Genomic DNA, 21,375 nt, shown 5'->3' on the forward strand with positions numbered 1-21,375 from the left:
AGGCAGTTCTGGTAGGCACCCCAAAGATCCCAGCAGCATACAGAATCACCACTTATTTGTGTAAATATACTAAATCTCATTGCAAGACTTGCAAATCGCCTCCGCACTTCATAAATCTTGACCAAGACAGTCTGTTTTTCAGCACCTGAGACTTAATTTTGTATGGGAGCTTGCACAACAAATTAGATCTGCATCGATTTAGGAACTTTTCTGTGATGCTCACGTTCAGCAGGTACTCAAGTTATAGAGAGCCCAACAACACAAATAAACCAGGCTACTTCAGGCATACAGTTGCCAAACGTGAGGTGCACGCTTGATACACTTACTCAATTATAGCTTATTGTCTAAACACTTCAAATATTTTTGAATGCACTTGTTACAGGTGGCATGCGAATATTTGGAAAGTCGTCAGGGATCTGGGAAGCATGAGGAGTAAACAGTCTAATGCAGGGAAATACCGAAAGCATAATTTGCTGATGCAATCCTTGCTTGCCCCTTGCACCCTCAACTTTTACATAAGTTGATTCAACCTCTACTGCAGCCAAAAACCACTGTTGGAAGGAGGGACAATAATTTTCTGCATGAGCCCTGTGTTACAGCAGCTCACAGAGTTCTGTGAATACCAGTCCGAGGTTAAATGGCAGGAGGGCATGACTGTCAGGGAAGCATGGAAAGGCATGTAGAACCTCTTCCTTTTGGCTGCAGTGAGCTCCGAAATTATCTCAGGTAATCTCCTTAAAAAGCACTCTTGCATAGCAGCTCTGCTGCAGCCAAGTTGCGTGAACGCTGGAGCAAAGCAGTAGGCAGTACTTTTACCTACGAAAATTTAATTTTTTTCCATCTGAAGCTGATAGAGTAACCTTTATTGTGTGGAGACGTAACAGGAAAACTTGGCTGACATCTCAGTACACTTAAATGTGAAGTCACTCATTTAGCAAATAACGTCCCACTTGAAGACTCCACCAAACAGCAATGACCGGGAAAGTTATCTGTAGTAGCCGGCCAACTGAATATGAATCAGCTAAAATATGAGTCATCACTGTAATGCAGTGACTAAGAAAACAAATGCTGTCCTTACCCTTACCAGCAAGGAAAATGATTACGGTAGTACCAACGCTAACAAGACTGAGTCCTCGTATACTTTTACAATGGACACGTACAACATGACCTTTTCCATGTAGCAAGAGCCTGTGGAACTGGGGAGCACCTCCCGAAGGGATTTTGGAACGCCTCAAGGTTTTGGTCCATGATTAACTACGGCACACCACGTTAAAGAACGCACTAGCATGAGGCTAGAACTGTTCTTTGGTGTACACCCCAAATTAAAGTGTGTCTGGCTTTAGATATAGTATTGCCATCAAGATCCTATCCTTGGAGGCCTAGAGGCCACTTCCCCTTGCAGCTTTTAAGGAGAACAATGGCAAAAGCAGGTCTAATGCAGATGCATGTTACAGATGTTCTCCCACATGGATAGAGGCGTTCTGGTCCTCATTTTCTGTGCCTCATCCCTTGACAGTACACTGCAAATCTTAGTCTTTCATTGAAACAGTGCTCTCCCACTACCACACTCAGAAACACGTCCGTCTGAACCATCAGTAGACTCTTGTACAAGATTCTTGTTGGTTATTAATTTGTATCCTTAAATCTACATTTTTACTAACAATTCTGAAGAATGAATAAGCAGCTTATTCATCTTTCCAAACAGACACACACAATCCAAAGAATCACCAAACTCTTTCCTGATAGCCCGTGTAGGTAGAAGTGAGAACAATAGCTACAAAGTCTCATCTTAACACTCCTCATGAGCCCTCTTCTGCACTGAGAATATACCTTCCCTCCCCACCCCTTTGACTCAAGGAACTCAAGCGATTACAGAAAGTCACCTTGTTTCAAAAGGCCGTAAGATTTTACTGGTTGGTAAGTTATTTTAGTTACCTCAGTTTATTTTACTTCTGCAAGTGTTAATTCTTTTCATACGAGTACGAACAATTAAAAATGGCCATGCCTGCAATTCTATGTTTAGATTATTAAATGCAAGTATTCCAATGACAGCTAATTGAGAGTGACACCAAGTCAAAGTTTTGGCTATACTTTTATTTACTTCACGTACTATGAACATATACATTACATGCTACAAAAAATAAAAAAAAAAAAAAAAGACTTTAACTGTCAAGAAAGTGGATAGTGTTATAATACAATGGCACATGTTCATATTTTTCTTCAAACTGGTTTGGTTAGAATCCTTCCCCAAAACCATTAACAAAAATGAAGTGTTTTAAGATGATTAGAAATATTTGCATTATTAACAAATACAATTCAAACAGATTAACAAGATTTAACCAGGTCAAATATTAGTAAAAAGGCTGGGGTTTACCAAAATGAAATATATATTAAAAAACCATAGCAGCCAGTTGTACTTTTTAGTGTGATATAATGTATAAATGCACCAGAAGAACACAGTGTAATTGAGCATTCTGCTTTCACGGTGTATTTCTAGAAATGATTATTCTAGTTCTAACACCTGCCTATGCACAAGAGACCAAAAACACAGCCAAGTAGAGACAAAAGATTGTGACCAACATTCTTAGCAATGATTTTTTGCACGCATCGGGGAGAAGGGAGGGAACAAATAGAAGAGGATAAACAAAGGCCACAAAAGGATTTAATCTACATGTTCATGAACATATGTTCTACTTATTTTCCTTTTAAGAGCTTGATAAGTTGAAATGTCTATTTCATCCAAATGCAAACATATTCATTTCTATCACCTATCAAACAAAATCACATCTCAGCTTAGAACTGAATAGTGGAAAACAGTTGCATTAATGTATCAGTTGACTAAGAAAAAACCGCTCGACAAGAACGTAGGATTCTAGTGCAACAGCAGCTATTAAGACTCCTCTAGTTTCTTTTTTTTCTGCTCTTTCAAAGTGTACAAATATTCGCAATTTATACAGTCTTAACAAAAACACATCTACAAAGTTTGCAGGGTATTTGCTATTTAGTTCAATTTGTCTTTCATATTAAAAAGGCAAGATTTGCATAATATAATTCCTTTCAAAAAACAGTTCTTTTGGTATCTTAAAATAATTGCTGATTGGAAAGGTACAAACATACAGGCTTTCATTAACTGCAATTGGAAAAAACTTCAGAACAAACTGTGTTACTCTAAGAACACACAGTTCATTATGTTTCTTTTGCAATACCTGAAGAAAAATATAAGCATATATGGGCAACTGATAAACTCAGTATTAAGTCTGTTATTTAGAGTGCAGCCATTGAAAAAAAATAAAAAAAATCAGTCATAGTAAATGTCAAGGTCAGAGGAAAAATACAAATTAGCCTTAAAGAAACCAATGTGTTACAGAACCTAGAGTTAGTTTCTCAATTTTTTTTCCTCAAAGTACATTTTGTACTAAGCTAGAAGAGATCCCACAGTCACTGGCATATCACCCTAACCAGAACAGCAATCCAAGCTAGCAGAGCACTGCAATTCCCTTGGTACCATTCTTACACCACTGCCACAACTGTCAGTTTGCTAATAACCTTCAGTAGTGCTTACGAGACCGGTGATGGAAAAGTATGATTAACGTACATTGGCGTTAGTCTACAGAATTAATGAGTGCCCATTACCTGAAAATTAGTCAGACTTGCTGATGGATTAGTTTTGAAGTAAAACAACTAGTACTTAAATATAACAGAAATATTATCGTTTCCAGCATGTTACACAGTTCTGAGGTAAAGTGTTACCAGTATTCTGTTGAACGGGTCGGTGCCTTGCAGCAATAGCCTTTGCAGTGGGAACTAGCCCTCGCAGCATTTCCAACCAATGAGCCATTCTAGTCACACAGTTTGCATCAACCAAAATAACATTTTCAGTTTGATACTATTTAGAAAAACTGTTCTGTATGGATTACACTGTAGTCAAAGTTACAAAATTCGCTTAAGTTTGGTCACTAGAGTGCTGTGTTTGGAAAACAATCCAGGGTACAGGCAAGGGATAGTTACTTCAGTGTTTAATTTCAGTTTACAAAACTTACTGAATCCATTCTGATTTATGTTAGAGAAAACCAGATAATTAGAAGAACAGACTAAAAAATAAAAATAAAAATCAAGCAGTGCATAATACCACCTACTCAATGCACTGATTTGCATTATGAGCTATGAAGCCATATTTACTCTATTATGCCTTTTGAGAATCAATCCAGAAGCACACAAGTATTTTCCATTAGTTTATTAAAAATAAAATCCTCATGAATTCACTATCAAATATTTTACAGATAGGAATTAAACCAGAAGAGTCCCCAGAGTAACTTTAAAATAAAAGTAATATTTGGTTTGTCAGTTCACCATGTTTGACACCGATTTGTACTGTAAGAGTATTGTACAGTAGGAGTATTGAAGAATTCTAGAAAAATTAAACTGGCCCTATATAATTTAACTGTACTGGAAAGCAGTGTCAATATTTTAGTATATTTAGTGACTCAAACACTGCTTTAAAGCTATGCATTAAAGTGCTACGCACGTATTTATCAGCACTGATACGGATGTTTACACTTCCATAAGCCTTATATTTCTGGATAAAAAAAGAGATATTGGTGTGTTAATAGAAATTTTAATTTAAAATCAGCTGCTACGTTTGAAGCATCAACAGTACTGAAGAAATCAATCTAGTGTCCACAAACTTCTAGAATTCCAAGGTGGATTTGATCTGTCATTTACCATTAAAATGGCAAGCATCTGTAAATCATAAGGCTGTCCCCAGTGGGCTCTACATAAACCTGTACCGTGCATAGTTAGCTGACCATGCAAAGTACTATATAGCCTTTCCAGGACAGAGAATTCAGGATGGAAAAAAAATATTGGAGAAAGCTCCAGGATATATTTGTGAAATTTCTATCTATATATTGAATTGTCTAAGGTTGATGTTCATTGCCTGAGGAAGAAGCAACATAAGCAATAGGACCGGAGAGAGCTATAAATGTTACCGTAACATCTACATTACTGCTTTCTCCAACTGCTGCTGCTGGCAAGGTCCAGTCCGCTGTGCACATGGACATAAGCAGGCATTACAACCTATAATCATGTACTAGTTCTGCCACTTGACACACAAGTTATCTACTGTCGTACCCTGAATTACATGACCCTTGATTAAGGAATGGTGGTGTTCAGTCCCAGGGGTTTGCAGGTTATCAGAATGCTTATACAAGCAATACCGCTTTCGAACATCTGTCGGAACATAGTCTTGATGGCATCTGCAATAAAAACAAGTTGAGATTGTTCCCATCTGTAAGCGCAACTGTTGAGCCACACTCAGCTGAAGTCCTCGTCAGGATTCTGTTGATCCAGCAGGCGGACATGCGTGAATGGAAAGTGACCACGTCTGCCGTTACATTCTCCTTCCCACTGACCACTCACGTTAATCTTTGTGACCTTTACCAGCTCACCGACCTGAAGGATGAGAAATAAGAAAGTGTTATAATTCAAAGAAAACACACAAACTGGGCTGCTACCCCTCCCCTTTGGTGTCGATCACCCAAGTGTACCAAGATACACTTCTATAAAAAGTAGTTTTAGTCTTGACCATTTTTGATAACATCAGCCTACCACTCAATGTCATTCACTCCTGAAGGAAGTATAGAGAGAAAGAAGGATACCTAGATTAGGTGAGAACTACCTAAACTGAAGAGCCTGCAATCCAACACCAATCTTTCAGAGCACTCTTGGGACTTGACATCAGCTGTTATCACATTAAATGCATCTCCCTGAATTGACACAGGCTTGTACTCTGCTTATACTGCATCAACCTCATTAAGGGAGGGACGGCTTGCAGGTGTACAAAGTGTGCACTAATCTGCAAGTTAAACAGCTTCTTAATTTTGAAATTCCACTAAGTGTTTTTTCAGGTGGTATTGAAAAAAAGTTCTGGATAAGTGGGGTCTATATATATACACAGCCACAGATTGTAAGACATTGGGAGAATACATAGGGCCATAAGAAGCAGTGCCATAAGGCTGCTCTGTCCTTACTCTGAGGATCCACAACCAGCCACTACCAGAGGCGAGGCCAGATGATCTTGACCACCATGGATTTCTCACATAAACTCACTCCATGGGTTTAGTAAAGACAATTGATGCCCTCTCCTTCTGATATCTGAATTGTTTGGCTAGCAAAATAAAAGAATGGTTACTATGGACCAATGAAACAATAAGGTCTAGTTTAAAAGTATCCAGTTCTAATCTACTACACTAAATAAAAGCATGGTAATATATCTCATATTCTAATCTCCAACCTAATGTTCACATAACCAATTCTAAAGGTATTGTCTCCTTTTGACAAAGGTGGAAAACTGCACTGCAGTCCCTTTCCCAAGGCTGTGCAGTCATGTAGTTTGAGTTGGGACAGCAAATCTAGCTCTAATCTGCTGAATCTTGGAGGGTACTTTAATTATGTAGCACTTATACAACCTAAGAAAGCATAATTTACATTGTAAATACAGTCACTGAAGAGTTAATAAGTGCAACATTGAAAAGCTGTCTACCCGTTTCTAGCTCGCAGTATAAAATTTTATCAATAATCCTATTTGCAAGTAAAAGACAATGGTTTTCAGAATTCTTCCTGGGTCACAGATGGAGAATGCTTTTGGGATAGATATACTCTTTTTTCTTTCCCTAATATTGTAAATAAACTCTCAAGGCATGGCCACAAGCCTTACTGCATTTCATCTAGAAATTTACTGAATATACAGTTACTAGTTTACACAGATGCTCATCACCGTGCTCCAAATTAATCCAAAATGGAATCTCATTATTGTCACTTTCCAGGCAGTGAATGAAGAACACGGAAAACAATTTAAGATGTTACCAATCTCCATTAACTTTACAGGTTTTAATCGCTTGCAATCTTTCGCCAGAACAGCTTTTAACAGTTCATAAATTCAAACCACTACACAGACATTTAATTAAGCTTCCCATACCTCTGATGATTACTTATCTGGTAATGAGAGGCACGCTTGGGACTCTTGCTGTAGAGCTTTATTTTTTCCTTTTGTAGTCATTAGTATAGACATTTTAATGAATCATATTTTGAAGAAAATCCTCTTACGTATTTGCTACAGGCAAAAACGAGCCCTTCCTCGAGCACTGAATGCTAGTTTCAGCTCTTTAGGAATTTAATCATGCAACGTGTGTAATTTTGCTACTGCTAATAATCACTTGGGGGTTGTATGAATAAAAATACTCTGTTGACCAAAACAATACATCAGCTGTAATTTAACACAGATAAGAATAAATGTGACAATCCTAGAAGTAGAAAATCTTATTTCCTAATCACGACCATTAGAAGAACACTATCCTAGATAACTTTAAATTGCTTCAGACCTGGATATAAGCTATGTAACGGCCTTCAACAGCGAAGTATATAACCTGCAACCCAGGAGGAAAGAAAAAGCACAAGTTGTGCTTAGCTTGCTATCTCTAAGATTTTTTTCTTAGACTGCTGGCCTCTCTGCTCCCAAAGAACATCACACACTACTTTATGTTCATATAGAGTTTATCTCAGATACCTTACGACAAACTCACCTGCAAAAGGTGGGTTCACCAGTGCAATGATAGTGAGATAGAATATGGGATGCTTGTGACACTGCCCCACTCCCAGAACCATCCTGTAGCTGTTTGGTTGGTTTTCAGGGGTGTTACAGGGTCATTGCAGCAAAGGGACACCCATTTATAAATTCTCCTTACTACGAGGAGCTACACCCAAAATTTGCATTTCAGTAATTGTTAGAAGAGGAAAGACCTCTGAACTTAAATATTCCTTTTTCACCGTTATGGTAATTTCATTTAGCAACCGCTCTCTCTGATAGAATCCTTCATTCACATTTCTTTCACATATATCTTTAGACCTGTCAAAGCAGGACTGACTTGAAGTAAGCATGGGTCATTTCACAAATGCCGGCTTAATAAAATGGCTCAATTAACTCCTTCATAACTTACAGATCTTTCTAGATCTGCTTTGAAACTCTGCATATTTATCTTTAGTTCAAACACTCTCCTGAAAACAATACACAGAACCTTAAAAAAATTACCCATGTACAAGTGCTGGAATTTTAAAACATTTAGACTAGAAGTGTACTCTCTGAATCCTTTTAATGTTGATTTACGGTATCATTAGCGTTATTGTGCATCATCCCACCAAGCACAGCACCTCAAGAACAAGACTGTACCCTGCTATAAAGCCAGATTTGTCTCAGTCTTCATCAGAAGTTTTAAAACTAAGTATATCCCATATGCTTCAAAGCAAAACTGAAGATTCATGTGAAGACTTCTGTATGCTGTGGTTTTATTCCAAGTACTCCTCTTTGGTAAGGTCAAAATGGCAGAGTTCTGCTACTGTTACAAAGAAAAAAAATAAATTGATCGATCTCAGAGTCATTCACCACATAGATCTTGCCTTTTTCTCCTCTCTTTTCTCTTTAATATAGACTGACAACTCCTCAAATAGGTCCAGTTACAAGCAAAGTAAAAGTTATCTTATTCTGATGAATCTTTTTTCTATAATACAACACAGCCTTTATTAGAACATAATTTGCTCTGATCTTCCTTTCTTGAGCTCTTCAAAACCACGTCAGTTTTAAAATAATAGAACAGTACAGATATTCTGTTGGCAGTTTGGGCCAAAAATGTTTGATGTTAAGAATCTATTTTCCTAAGAGAGACAGTGGGATCCGCCCCCACCCATGAATATTGCCAGATTTAAGGATAAGAGTTTTAATTTGGAAAGAATCCCACTTTCTGTATTTATAGTTATTAAGAGGTCTGGGCAAAAATGGGCTGATAAGGTTTACATAATGCTTTCTACTAAGTTATCTAAGAAAGAGATCTCTAAATAAACAGAGAAGGAACACCATGAAGTGAAAGGGAACGTGAAAAAAGGAGACAACAAGAAACAGTACTTTGATAGACAGGATGAAGAAAAACTTGGAGAAAGCGAAATGCATAATGCTATTTTCTCCTGTACAGATACTGAAAGCAACTCAGTAACATTGCAATTTGAAAAGATAAAAGCTGCAAAGCAGTGAGAAATGCTTACTAGAAGCAGTGATAAATAGCTAACATTTTAAAACTAAACTTTCCCGATATTATATACAGACTAAAGAACCACCACTATTACTGCACATCTTAAATGTGGAGCTGTAGCAAGACAGGTATATATCATCCTAACCAAGAGGTTCCACATGTCAACTAGTAAGTATTTAAATACGTTTACAAGGCCTACAAACACCATTGTTCTAATATAATGGTAGCAAGACACTATAAATCTTACTTCTATCCTTACACAGATGGGCAGAGCCTACACAATTCCCAGTCCCCCCTCCCAAACACTTCAGCTATCTAGCCTATTATCATGCGTTAGTTAAAAACACTAGTAGTGCAAATTAGCTCAGAACAGAGATGTTCTCCATGAAACTACCCTTTCTAAAGCACAGGTATCAACAGAACTAACAGATCAGCCATGGCTCTTACAAGCTGTTCTTCAGCCCATAAAGGATTTTGCTTTCACTCAAAGTTGCTTATGACGGCCTAGTTTATCAATATTTTCTCACACTCTCTCTTTCACCCCATGCTACTGAAGTGTGAGTTGGGCAGCGTTGTGGGGTTCTAAGTGAAATAAAATGTAAAGTTAAGAGAATACTGGTAGCACACTAATAAATAAAACAAAACCCAGAAGGAAACCCGAAAGGGTTTTGATAAATATGCCACAACATCATCTCCAATGGCTCAAAAGAAATCTAACGTCTGGTAATTGCAACAGTCCACAACAACATTCAATATTTCCAAGCTCTAGGAGGCGGCTGGGTGTACAGAGTGGGAAAAAGAAGAGATAGCATTTTAGGTTGTATGAAAGTCTGAAGGTTACAATCTTCACATTTCCCCAAAATCTGACTTGGCATAAATTTCTATACGTGCTTTTCAACCCAAAAATTTGTGTTCTGTATCCTGGCTGTCTTTTGATTCCAAAATATAACAGAACGTATAGTAACTCATGAGTGTATTTACATGGCTTCCCTAGACAAATTTTTACCTACAACAGGGAAACATTTCACATCTCCCAGGTTGTACATCAATTATCGGATCTGTAGAATGTGCTGCATTTGCCAGTTCTGTACGAAAGGCACATACCTATAGTTGCCACATCACTGAAATACCTTTTGTAATATGCATGATTAAACAAAGTATTTGAGAGTGAAGAGGAGATGCTCTGACTCAGCACAGAAACTGTTTTTTCCCAAGTACTTAAAATGTTATATAAACAGGAAGTCAATTAGGTATCAGGAAATTCCAGAGCCTTTAGCTCAAAGAAAGCCTAGATTAAAGGATACAATTTACATATCATCCTAAGGCAAAGGTCTGCCACTGAGAATACCTTCATCTCAATTTCCTCAAATGTAACTTGGGGGATAACTATCTGATGCGTAGAGATAGAGCACTATTCTCCTTTTTAAGAGGAAGAAAAAAAAAAATCAAAAAGGGCACATAAAAGTACTTGATCCTATCAGGAAGTGAATTAAACTTAGGGAAACTCACTGCTTTATTACAAATCATACTCCATCAATCACTGCTTTACACTAAACCACCCTAACGAATTGTAATGTATGTTCCTGCTTCACAAACAAAAAACCGAAGTACTCTGCTCGAGATCAAGATGTTATAATAAAACCCTATGTGCGATCATCATCTCAGTCTATGTAATTTTAAAGTGACTATCAATGTTTCCACTGATTGCTTTTACACTGCTGACAGATTGAAAACAAAAACAAGAACCAACCAACCCAGCACACCTTTTAAAGACAGGGTGAGGCAAGCAACAGTGAATACAGGTTCAGACACACAACTTACAAACTGCTCCCTCTCCCTCCCCCCTAAAATAAAAGATTTCAGAAATGAAAACATGGATGGGGAAACATTTATGTTAGTGATGTTTGACAAAAGACATGATATTGGTTCAGTAACCTAAACATGCTATAATAATCAAACTCTAGTCTACAAGTGACTCTAGTCACTTATTCATTTTAAAAAAAAAAAGCCTTTATCCATAACTTATTAATCGTGATGTAAAACCAGTATTACAATGCTTTTCCCTTTCATATTCCTACAAAACTATAATGTGATTGAAAGGGAAATCCCTTGAACAGATCTCTTCCTTCTAAGTTTTGCCCATTATGTACCTCCAAAGCCAAGGCTGTCTTGTCGTAGGCATTAGGGACTCGCTTCTGGATAACCCGGGCATAAATAGGGCCATTCTGAAGGTTAGGGAGCGGAGTGTTGATGCTGGGCTGGGCATAGGGCCCTGGCTCCGGCCCACCCAGTGGTTGTGGGTGGGAACTATCCTGGTTACCTCCAATCAGAGTAGATACTGAAGCAGAGGAAGGTCTATACTTCTCGACGTAAGGAACAGGTATCATTCCCCTCTTTCCTTCGCTGTCTTCTGCATTCCACCATTGCTCTTCAGGTTTATCCCGGATTCTCAGTATGTCTCCTTTCTTAAATGGAAGATCTTCTTCATCATTTCCATTAAAGTCAAAGAGAGCTCGCACATACTCAGCTTCCTCCTGCCTGAGGATAACGCCACTATTCTGCCTGGATCGGGAAACTGGTTCTATCAAGGTTGTAGTGTCCAAATAGTGTATTTTGTAGAATTCCAGTAAAGATGGCAAAGAATCAAATTCTTGGTCACCTATTCGAAATCTGGTGGGATTCAACCCTGAAAGAAGAAGGCAATACGTCAAAGACAGCATACAACAGTTAAAACTGTTAAATAAACATTTGAGAAGACAAATATATTTACAGATCAGTAATTTGATACTGAATTTGGTCATCTTTAGATTAACATTCATTGTATTCAGATCTTCTGTGTAATTCTAATCAAAGACAGCACTATCACAATCCTGAGGATAGAGTTTTATTTTTAAAGATTTTGTCAAAGAAGGAAAAAAGAAATAGTTTGGCACTGCCAAACTTTCCAACTTAGGATAAAAATAACTTGTTTCCTTAAATGTTGTATGGACCCAACAAATGAAAACGTTCAGTACATGTGAGTTTCTCAGGAGCCTATAAAATTTTCAGTAACAGACCATTCCCTTTTTCCTGTTTTATACTCTAAATCTAGAAACCAAATGAAATTTTGGTACAATTTCGAGGAAGTTATTTTTATTTTTTTTACCTCCCTTTTGCAGTTCAAAGTTATTTCAAAAGGACAACACTGCAATAATGGTTCTTTACCTGTTGCAATGTATCTTGGGTTAAAGGCATGGACACTACAGAAAACAGCTTAGCACAGCAGCAAACAATTTATGTGAATGAGCAAATGAAGCTATTTTTCGTTTTGATAAAAGGTACCATTATAGAAATTATGTATATTTTATGCAATGAAAAGCAACAACACACTTTTTATAATGGGCATAATTCAGTCTTTTAATCTCAAGTCTTACGGTTTCTTTGCCATATTTGTCAGATGGAACCTACGCTATAAATCTGAACCCCAGATACATTAAAATACAGACGATGTTCATATTCAAGTCATTAGAAGCACCAAAGTGCAGATATCCATTTCAGTTTTCAACCCGTGCGCTGCACTATTTTTCCATTTTATGTTCTTCGGGCTCAGCTGGGGAAAAACATACGCATGATGTTCTATTTCCACCATGCACCATACCCTGGGTAATCAGTTATGGGAAGAATTGTGGAAGGCTGGGGGAGGGTAGTGGAGAGGAAAAGATTTATGCTTTAATGAGTAACTCTTTTAGCAAGAGAGAGATGCTTACTTTGCAAGTCTGTTTCTCTGCAGGGAATATCTAACAGTTCCGAGACTTAGCTCTTGAGTACAAAGCTAGCAGAATTCTTCAAGCTGTCACTGATCCAAAACCCCCTTCAAAGCAGCACTGTCAGCATGGAAAGCTAACATTACAAGAAGTTCTTTCAAGAGAGCAAAAAGGGGTTCTAATAGAGAAAAGGGCAGATTCAATAAGATCAACATAGACAAACACCCGATAAATAAGTTTTGAAGTATCCTGAAGGAACATAAACATCACTGAATCTGGTTACAGGAAATCCAAAGAAGCAGAACTAAGTCATTGGAAAATGCATATTTGCATGCATTAACAGCCCTGAAAGACTTTCAAAAGAAATGAGCACTGAGCCAAAACACAAAAGCAATACCCTCAAAAAATTACAAAAAAAACCCCAAAACACAAACTGGCTTCACCAAGAGATAAGGAAGCTAATGTAAATGCCAGTAAGAAACATGAAATATAGAAAGAGAACATTCCACACCTTATTCTCCCAAAGCATAATGCTGGAAAGATGCAAAAACTCCCTCAACTTTTGTTGACAAGATGTAACTTACAGCTCTAGACTTAGCAAGAATTCTGGAATTTCATCTCAGTGGCAGTTCTTAGCTCTGTGGTCTCACAAGAGATTAATTCTGTCTGGCCAGGCAGCATCCCTACAGCACTTCAAAACATCCACTACATGAGCACAGAATATGCTCTGGGAATGCCGCACTTCAGCTGGCATTGGAAGTGGGAAACCAGCCTCTGTAACAAGTGGTAAAGACACCATGTTTCAGACAAACCTGGTGACAGAACACAAGCGTGTATCTGCTACTATTTCAGATGTGGACCTTTAAGGATCAAGGTTTATGTAGACACTTATGTCAAAAGAAAAAGTCATAGAAACTTTAAGAGGACCAGGGCAGCAAAGATCTTTGAAGTCATACGGAGAAGACTGGAATCTCACGTAAGTTCACTGACATGGAACTTATTTCACATACCAGAAATCTAGAGCCTAAAACACTAAGTTACCTTTGTAAAACCTCCTGAAATCTCTGTCTCCAGCAAAGTAAGTGTCCGCAGAAAAATCATAAACTCAATAGGACATGAGGAGTTCAACAGTAACATTCATCAGCCTTGTCAGCACCAAAATCATCACTAGGATTAACAAGGGGTTTTGCAATGTCGTTTTTTTTTTTTTTGTCTTTTGAACAGGTTCACCCTCTTGAATTAATGCGTAACAGCCTGAAATAGCTGCCAAATGCACCTGAATAAAATGCACCAAAGTTGGACTCTAAGAGGAAAGTCCACTGGAACCTTACATATGGGGAAGGAGCAACTGAAATCAGAGTACTGCATCCTTGGAAAATCACATCCTAAAAGATATTTTTCCACAATTGAAGGAGAGTGAGAGAACACAGACTCTCCAAATACATTCTAGGATCAGAAAGATCAATGCAATCCTTGAAGGAACAGATAAGCAAAAAGGAGAGACATCATCTTCACAAAAATAACACTCCCAGAATACCGCATGCACTTCTGAAGCTTTTGTTTTAAAAAAAAAAAAAAACAAAAAAAAACCCAAAACAAAAAAACACAGCTACAAAAATCTAAGGCCTGGAAAACCTTTTTGCAACAACCTTTTTTATCTACAAGCTTAATCCAAATTAATTCCCAAAGAATATAAAGGCAGCAACCTCTTCACGGGAGAATTTAGATAGAAGACTTCTAAATTCAGCTAAAATAGGCATAAGAAGGACAAAATAGTTGAAAGTCACAGGTCGTAAATAAAATACAACTACACTTTACCAAGTATGCAGTAAACTTTCCACCAGCTTAAGTCTTTTGTGTCTGCTCTTGTTCAGTGACAAGGTATTGAGCTGAATGATGCCTACTTATGTAGCAGGGAAATGATTCTATTCAGTACGGGCTTCAGAGTTTTGTCATTCCCTGGTATGCTGAAATTCAAAGAGTAACAGACTTCACGATCAGAGGAATTCTTCAGCTTCTTGTTTGAAGTGCAACACATCACATACCTGTAGGCCAATGGAAAAATTAAGGCAAGATCTACCACAAGAAAAAGTTACAGCATAAGGCAAGTGCTTTTTGGAGAAGTAGAGCTCTTTTCCTTCATGGTTCTGGGACGGTTTTCTTGAAGGCACAAGTTTGAGCAGCACGTTGTCCGCATCTTCTGAGGGCTCTCAGGAAGAAGAGAGGGCGTGCAAAGGTAAGTTGAGCTACTGGAGGAACTTTAGTCACTTCCTATTAAAGTCAGACAACCAGAGCCCTAGAAATTCTCTTCCCAGCTCTGCACAGCCGAAGGAAGATGATCTGCTCAGCTCCTCCTCTACCAGCAGCACTGCTCAGCTCTGTAAGATGATTCCTTTGAACGAGAACCACAAAGGGCTGAGTATCACCTTTCTTATTTATTCCATCCTAGCTCTATCTGCGCAAGGACTTAAACCTGATTCCATCCAATTCAGCACGTCAGAACAGCTAGGGCATCCTCCGCTCTCAGGAAGGCAAGGAAAGAGTTAAAATTCAAAGTGTCCCAGAATCAAAGACAGTTTCAAATCTGGACCCTGTCAGTTCTCTGTTTACGATGCATGTTCCCTCCTGACAAAACACTTTTACGCTGTGTTGGCTTCATGTCAGTCTGGAAAAGATTGCTTATATATGTTTTAAATATTGTGCAGATACTGGGGAAGTGGAGGTATAAAACAACTAATATGCTACTTCTTAAGAGTGCAGGCAGGTGGTGTAACCACAAAGCAACTTCTCACTTTCTTAGCCATCTCAGGGGTTTTACATTCCTCTCTTCACTCCAATTGTGTTAGCACCACTAGGCTGTTTTCCCTTTATTCCTAAGCATTGGTAAGCTTTCCTTTTGCAGGCAGGGAAGACCTCACAGAAATACATGTTTTCATTTTTGTTTCTAGATCTAGTCTGTAACAGTGTCCCTCCCTCACAACTTATAAAGCTCGTTTTGGGCAAGACAGGCTGTTCTTATCAAAAAAGGTTACTGAGACACAAGGCCTTCGTTTCAAAGACAAGACATCCCAGTGATGTAAGCCAGTTTCCTCCCGGAGCATATGGGAACTCTGCTATGAAGCCATCACATTCCAGCCTGTGTGTTGCCCCAACCCCCATAGGGACACCTTTTCCCCTTGTCCTTAAGTACCTCCCTACTCATGCCTCAGCAAAACAAGTAAATACCCATGAACACTCTATAAAAACAGTAAAACCCCATTCATAGCTCCTGAGAAGAGCTCTAAGCACGCCAGAATATTCTTACATAAGTTACATATTGCCATTTCTGCAGATAATCAGAGGATGCGAGAAAAGTAGATGTGTAACGCATACATGTTCCAAGCTTCCAACAGTTTGCATTTTAAGACCTTAATACAAAAATACCACAAAAAAATCCACACGTGTCAGAGTTAAATCATACTGCTCACGCCTACCTAAACCCACTTCATACAGAGCTGAGCACGGATATCATTATGTAAAGATTACCCGACTCCAGGAAGTACAGTCTGAATTTTTTAAAATCATAATGGAAGTGATTTAGAAGCGTAAGTTAAGCAGCATGTTCTTAAAATGCATACTTAGCGAAAACACCACCTTCTACACAGTATCTATCATACTTTCCTACTTCAGAGAGACAAATTTTACACCACTATAAGGTTTCTGGCTTCACTACATTGTACTTTCAATAGAAAGCATATCTTTCTTTAGATATTTTAGGCATTTTGTTTTAGTGCATATCATACATTTTTACCCCAGACTCATATGTCAAATTGCAAACATATGATGTATTTAAATATTTCCTCTATTGTCCGTTACCATGCTAATGTCTGCATGGAGACTTTGTCTTCTTTGGGATTTCTTTAGCCCGTGACTGTGATATTTCATCACAAATGATGCCCTAATTCCGATTCAGTCGTTAATCTCCACCTCCACTGGAAACAAAGTGTTTTTCTTTCCCATAATTCAGTGATTTATCCTGTTTCCTTTTAACAGCCTTAAAACATTTCAGGAAGACATGGCTATTTTGAGAATTTCTGTTAATTTCTTTTTTGCTTATGCTGAAAAATCACCTGCGAGAAATTAGAAACTGCAGCATATCAGGCAAAAGGTGAATTTAACAAAAAGTTAGCAAATTTATTTTATACTTTAGAAATGGAAGAAAATATCACGGTTTTGTGACACTATGGCTTTTTATATTAGGGAAGCCAAAGCTCCTCATCTCATTCATTCTGTATCGAAGCTAGGTTCCTAGCATTCCCTACACCCAGCAGTGCTAAAGCAGTCATGAATTGCACACAATTACCGAGACAGACAAACAAAAATCAACCTAAGAACCTGATCTGGCATATTCAGATTCAAATTTTCCCAGTGAGAAGTGTGCATTTGCCAAACAATCAGTTGCTAAAAAAAAACCCCAATACCACGTAATTAACATAGTAAAGTTGTTCTTCCTAATGTTTTAGCCTGACCACAATAAATAAGCATGAAAAGTTGCAAACATTTACCTCATTTTACTGCATTAGCTTCCCTATCCAAATGTGAAACCATCTTCACTCTTCTACCAACGTTTTCACTTCCCTCCCATTGCAGAACATCCCCCCCACTTACTTTTTTCTGAAAGAAAAACTTAATTACACTTTAAGTGTAATTTAATACAGACACACCCCCGCACCTTCTTTGGTTTGAGGGTGAAAAGAAAGCAGTATCAGCATGGAGGCATGATTTATTTAAAACTACTAAAATCTCAGCATAGTAGTATCTGTAGTGCAGGAATGATGCGTCACCTATCCTCTTAACATCCAGGAGGGGAAAAAAAAAAGAAAGAAAAGAAAAAGAGACCAACCAAAACATAATTACACTTTTTAACATATATTAAGCCTACTGTGCCAACAGCCTACACAGCTACAATAGCAGCTACTCTTCTAAAACACATAAACATTTAAAACAGGGCATTGACTGATTTTTTTAAAAAGAACACCAAAACTCCAGAATCTTTTAACAGCCACAACACCAGCCAGCCCATAAGTGACACAAAACGTTACTGAGCTTAAGAATGTAACACAATAAAAAGTTAGGATAGCAATGTACTAAAGCGATACCACAATAACACGAAAAACGCTGTTTTTCCAGAGATGCCCAGAAGTGACAGGCACACATACTCCAGTGTTTTTCATCACTAATGTCTTTAAAATCCTATTAGGCTGGATTCCACAACAAACCATCCTGGTAACTTATCCTGCTAAACGTAACACCAGTCGTGCATTTCAACAATCCCCGCATCAAGCCTCTGCAAACCTATGGCAATAAACCTCTGTCTTCACAAACATGAAACAACAGGGAGCCCACCACATCTTGCGGCAAACCATTTTACTACCCACACCAGTAACAACTTCCACTTTACTTCCAGCTCAATTCAGCCATCTTTAACTTCTACCTTGTGGAGCTTTTTGCGACTTGAGTGCACGCTGCAGTAGGTTCCTGGCATAAACACAATAACTTCAGGCTTTACCAAATTTGCCAATTTGAAATGTTCCCCTGAACAGAGGAAGTTACTATATAACAGTGCGAACCTACTGGCAACAGTTTCCGTTTTTTCTTAGATTATCTCCTTAGTCAACTACAGACTGTGCAGAGACTGAAAAATCCTTTCCATAACAAGTACTGTTGCATCTTCCCAATATTGGTCTCTTATTCCAACCACAGATCACCATCAGAAAGTGTAGCAATTCATATACTGTTTACTTTCTGCCAAATAAGTTTGCTAAATTTCTTACTATATAGGTTTACTACACTTCAAAATTACATAGAGGTTCCTTTCTGAGATGCTAGCAATACACCCACATCATTTTGCACGCATTAATATCCAAACTTCAGCAGTTCCACTCCCAACTTCAGTGATGTCCCCAGCAGGGATACTGCTGCCTTTCTATTTCATGTTCTTATACATCTAAGGACACCGCACGGCTGGGGGCTCTTGTTCATTTAGTTACACTTGTACTTGCAGAAATGCTGCTTCTCATGGTATGGTTTTCCCTCTGACACAATCAGTATCTTCTCTATAAGCGTTACACTTAAACACATTGTTTTCATATTACATGTTAGGTTAATGAGGAATAATATAAAAACTTCCCTTTCAACACCCGGCGGGAAAACACATGAACTTCACATCTGATTTAAAGGAACAATTGCCTTTACATTCCTGAAGAGTTCCCACTACTTAAGCTACCCACGTAATACTTTGGCTCGTGACTTGAAATTTAGCCTCACAGTCTGCCTTCCAACGCACAACTGTCTTGTCAGAATTTAGACTCTTAGATGACACTTCCACAGAACCGTCCCCCGGCTGAGATGACATGCAAAATTATTAACTCTAGTTTATGAAAACAGAAGAACGTGCGAGCGCTACAGCTGTAGGACCTTTCAGGAGGGCTGCGATAAGCGCTCAGCTCCAGTGTACGTTTAAGTATGATACCAGGTCGCTGGAAGGCAGGTGCAGCCAGACGGCTCAGCTCGCTCCGTAGCCCCAGCTGCAAAAACGCGACTTAATTCCACCACAAAGAGCCTCACGACTTAAAACGCCGCCCGGGAGGCGAGCGGAGCCGCCCGTGGGGAGGCGCAGACCGGGGCTGGGCTCCAGCTGCCCGCCCTGCGGCGGCAGGGGCTGGGGGGCACCGCCAGCCCTGGGGGTCACTCACCCGGGGCCCCAGGGCCCTCGCCGCCGGACCGCCGGCCTCCCGCCGGCCCCAGGCTGTTGACGATGTAGTGCGAGACGCGGGAGCTCTCAGACACCGAGAGCACGAAGTCGCCGGGGATGGTGCCCGAGTCGCGCACCAGGAAGGTCCCGTGGCGCTGCCCCTGCAGCAGCGACACCGCCTCGGCCCGGCTCAGCCGCCCCCAGTACCAGCTCGCCCGGTCCTCGGAGTCGAACTGCCCGGCCATGGGGGCCGCCCGCCCGCAGGCCGCACTCGCTCCCCCCCCACCGCCGGGCCCCGCTCCGCGCCCAGCCCTGCCACCCAAAATGGCGGCCCCTGCCCTGACCTCACCTACCGGATGTGACCTCACGCGGGAGACGCACAGGGAAGGCGTGGCGTCATCTCCCCGCGCGGTCCGTCGAGGCGGGGCCCTGATTGGAGCCCTGCGCATGCGCTGAGGGGGGGCGCGCGCAGGGCGGGCTGAGGCGGGAAGGCGGCGCTGAGGGAGCGGCGGAGCTGAGGTGGCTCCTCGTTCGCTGAGAGGTATCGGCGAGGGCTGTCCGCCACCCGGATGGCCGCTCTGGGTGCTTGGGAGCAGCACCGACCGGGGCCGGGGTCCCCTCATGCCTCGCCGGTGCTCTCACATCGGCCTCTCTGTCACGGGCCGGCGGAAGGAGGGTCCGGGGGCGTCGGTGTAGCCCGGCCTTTGTGTCAGGAGGGCGACCAGGACTTGTCTCTGCAGTTGGTGCATCCCGTTGGAGGGCTGTAGGGTAACCCCCTGCGTGTCCCAATTCCTATGGCAGTGGGGTTGGAACGAAATGATCTTTAAGGTCTTTTCCAGCCCAAGCCGTTCTATGATACTATGACTCCAGCTCGCTGTGGTAGCTTGTGTGAAGCCAGGCTCGTCTGCGCATTAAGGGTGCAGCTCCCTGTGTTTTTTCCTCCAGAGCTGTGCCAGCCCTCATCTTCCCTGCCAGCTGCACATTCCCACCCCACAGTGGTGCCACCACAGCTGTTTTCATGGGGCTGCAGGCTGAATTGGGCCAATGAGCTGTTCTGGGGTTAAAAATAGAAAAAGTTTATTTTTACGCAGGACAGTTCACTGACTGTGTTACCGCAGGGGCCTGCAAACAGGGAAGAGCTTAAGTTCCACCGGTGCCACAGGAATGCGTGTGTGCATGCACATGCACAAAATATGAATGGAGCAATATTTACCGCTTTAAGATTGTTCTCCAAGATCTCTTAAATTCCAGGGTAATATCTATAAATGTCTATTGAATTCTGTTCCACCTGTGCTCAATTCTGTGAGCTTTTTCCAGAAAGGAATGTGCTTTTCCAACTGTGTGGTCTCCATGTGGCAGCACTTGCATAAACACAATCTTAGACCACAGCTGCCCTTAACTGTAAGGGTGCTGTGTCCCTGCCTGGCTGACAGCATCTCTCCTTTCTTCTAGGGCGCTTTGGAACGTGATAATTGTCTCAGGGATGGGACTTTGGCATTGTGTCGGGTGACTGGGGTTGTATTAACCTTCACAATAGCCCAGTGAGAAAATATTCAGTTGTACAGGTGGGAGCCTGTGGTTCACCAAATATCTAAGAAAACACCAGGTACTTGATTTCAACTTGTCTGATGATTTAACAAATGAACATCCTTCCTCTGCTGTTCTCTCTCCAGATGGACTGTAGGTAGGAGCCAGTCGTAATCTATTTGGAAGCTAGAGTCCCAGTTTCCCTGGTGACGTGTGGCATTTGGTAAGCCAGTTGCATGAATAGCACGCTTCCATGTCAGGTTTTTCACAGATTTGAAAAGCTGCAGGTCCTTGT

The 21,375-nt window shown here is 40.3% G+C and overlaps 1 protein-coding gene across 8 annotated transcripts; it reads right to left on the reverse strand.

Annotated features, from left to right (window-relative positions):
• Nucleotides 1-2,073: 2,073 nt before the first annotated feature.
• On the reverse strand, nt 2,074-19,897 carry CRK (CRK proto-oncogene, adaptor protein). Of its 8 annotated transcripts, XR_008467580.1 has the most exons (5): nt 19,555-19,897; nt 11,228-11,763; nt 8,225-8,387; nt 7,581-7,903; nt 5,343-5,451 (listed from the first exon to the last, which is right to left on the reverse strand). XR_008467580.1 is itself a non-coding variant. In XM_054207698.1 (4 exons), the coding sequence occupies exons 1-3, from the start codon at nt 19,796-19,798 to the stop codon at nt 8,229-8,231; spliced, it is 939 nt and encodes a 312-aa protein (XP_054063673.1). In that variant the 5' UTR covers nt 19,799-19,897; the 3' UTR covers nt 5,323-5,451; nt 8,225-8,228. The 8 variants fall into 8 exon arrangements, 4 of the variants coding, with proteins under 4 accessions (XP_054063675.1, XP_054063677.1, XP_054063673.1 ...); XR_008467581.1 differs by lacking the exon at nt 7,581-7,903 and having other exon boundaries at nt 5,323-5,451; nt 8,225-8,390; nt 11,398-11,763; XM_054207698.1 differs by lacking the exon at nt 7,581-7,903 and having other exon boundaries at nt 5,323-5,451.
• Between the last annotated feature and the right edge of the window lie 1,478 nt (nt 19,898-21,375).

This window comes from Rissa tridactyla, chromosome 7 (genome assembly GCF_028500815.1).
Source record: "Rissa tridactyla isolate bRisTri1 chromosome 7, bRisTri1.patW.cur.20221130, whole genome shotgun sequence".
NCBI classification, from domain to species: domain Eukaryota; kingdom Metazoa; phylum Chordata; class Aves; order Charadriiformes; family Laridae; genus Rissa; species Rissa tridactyla.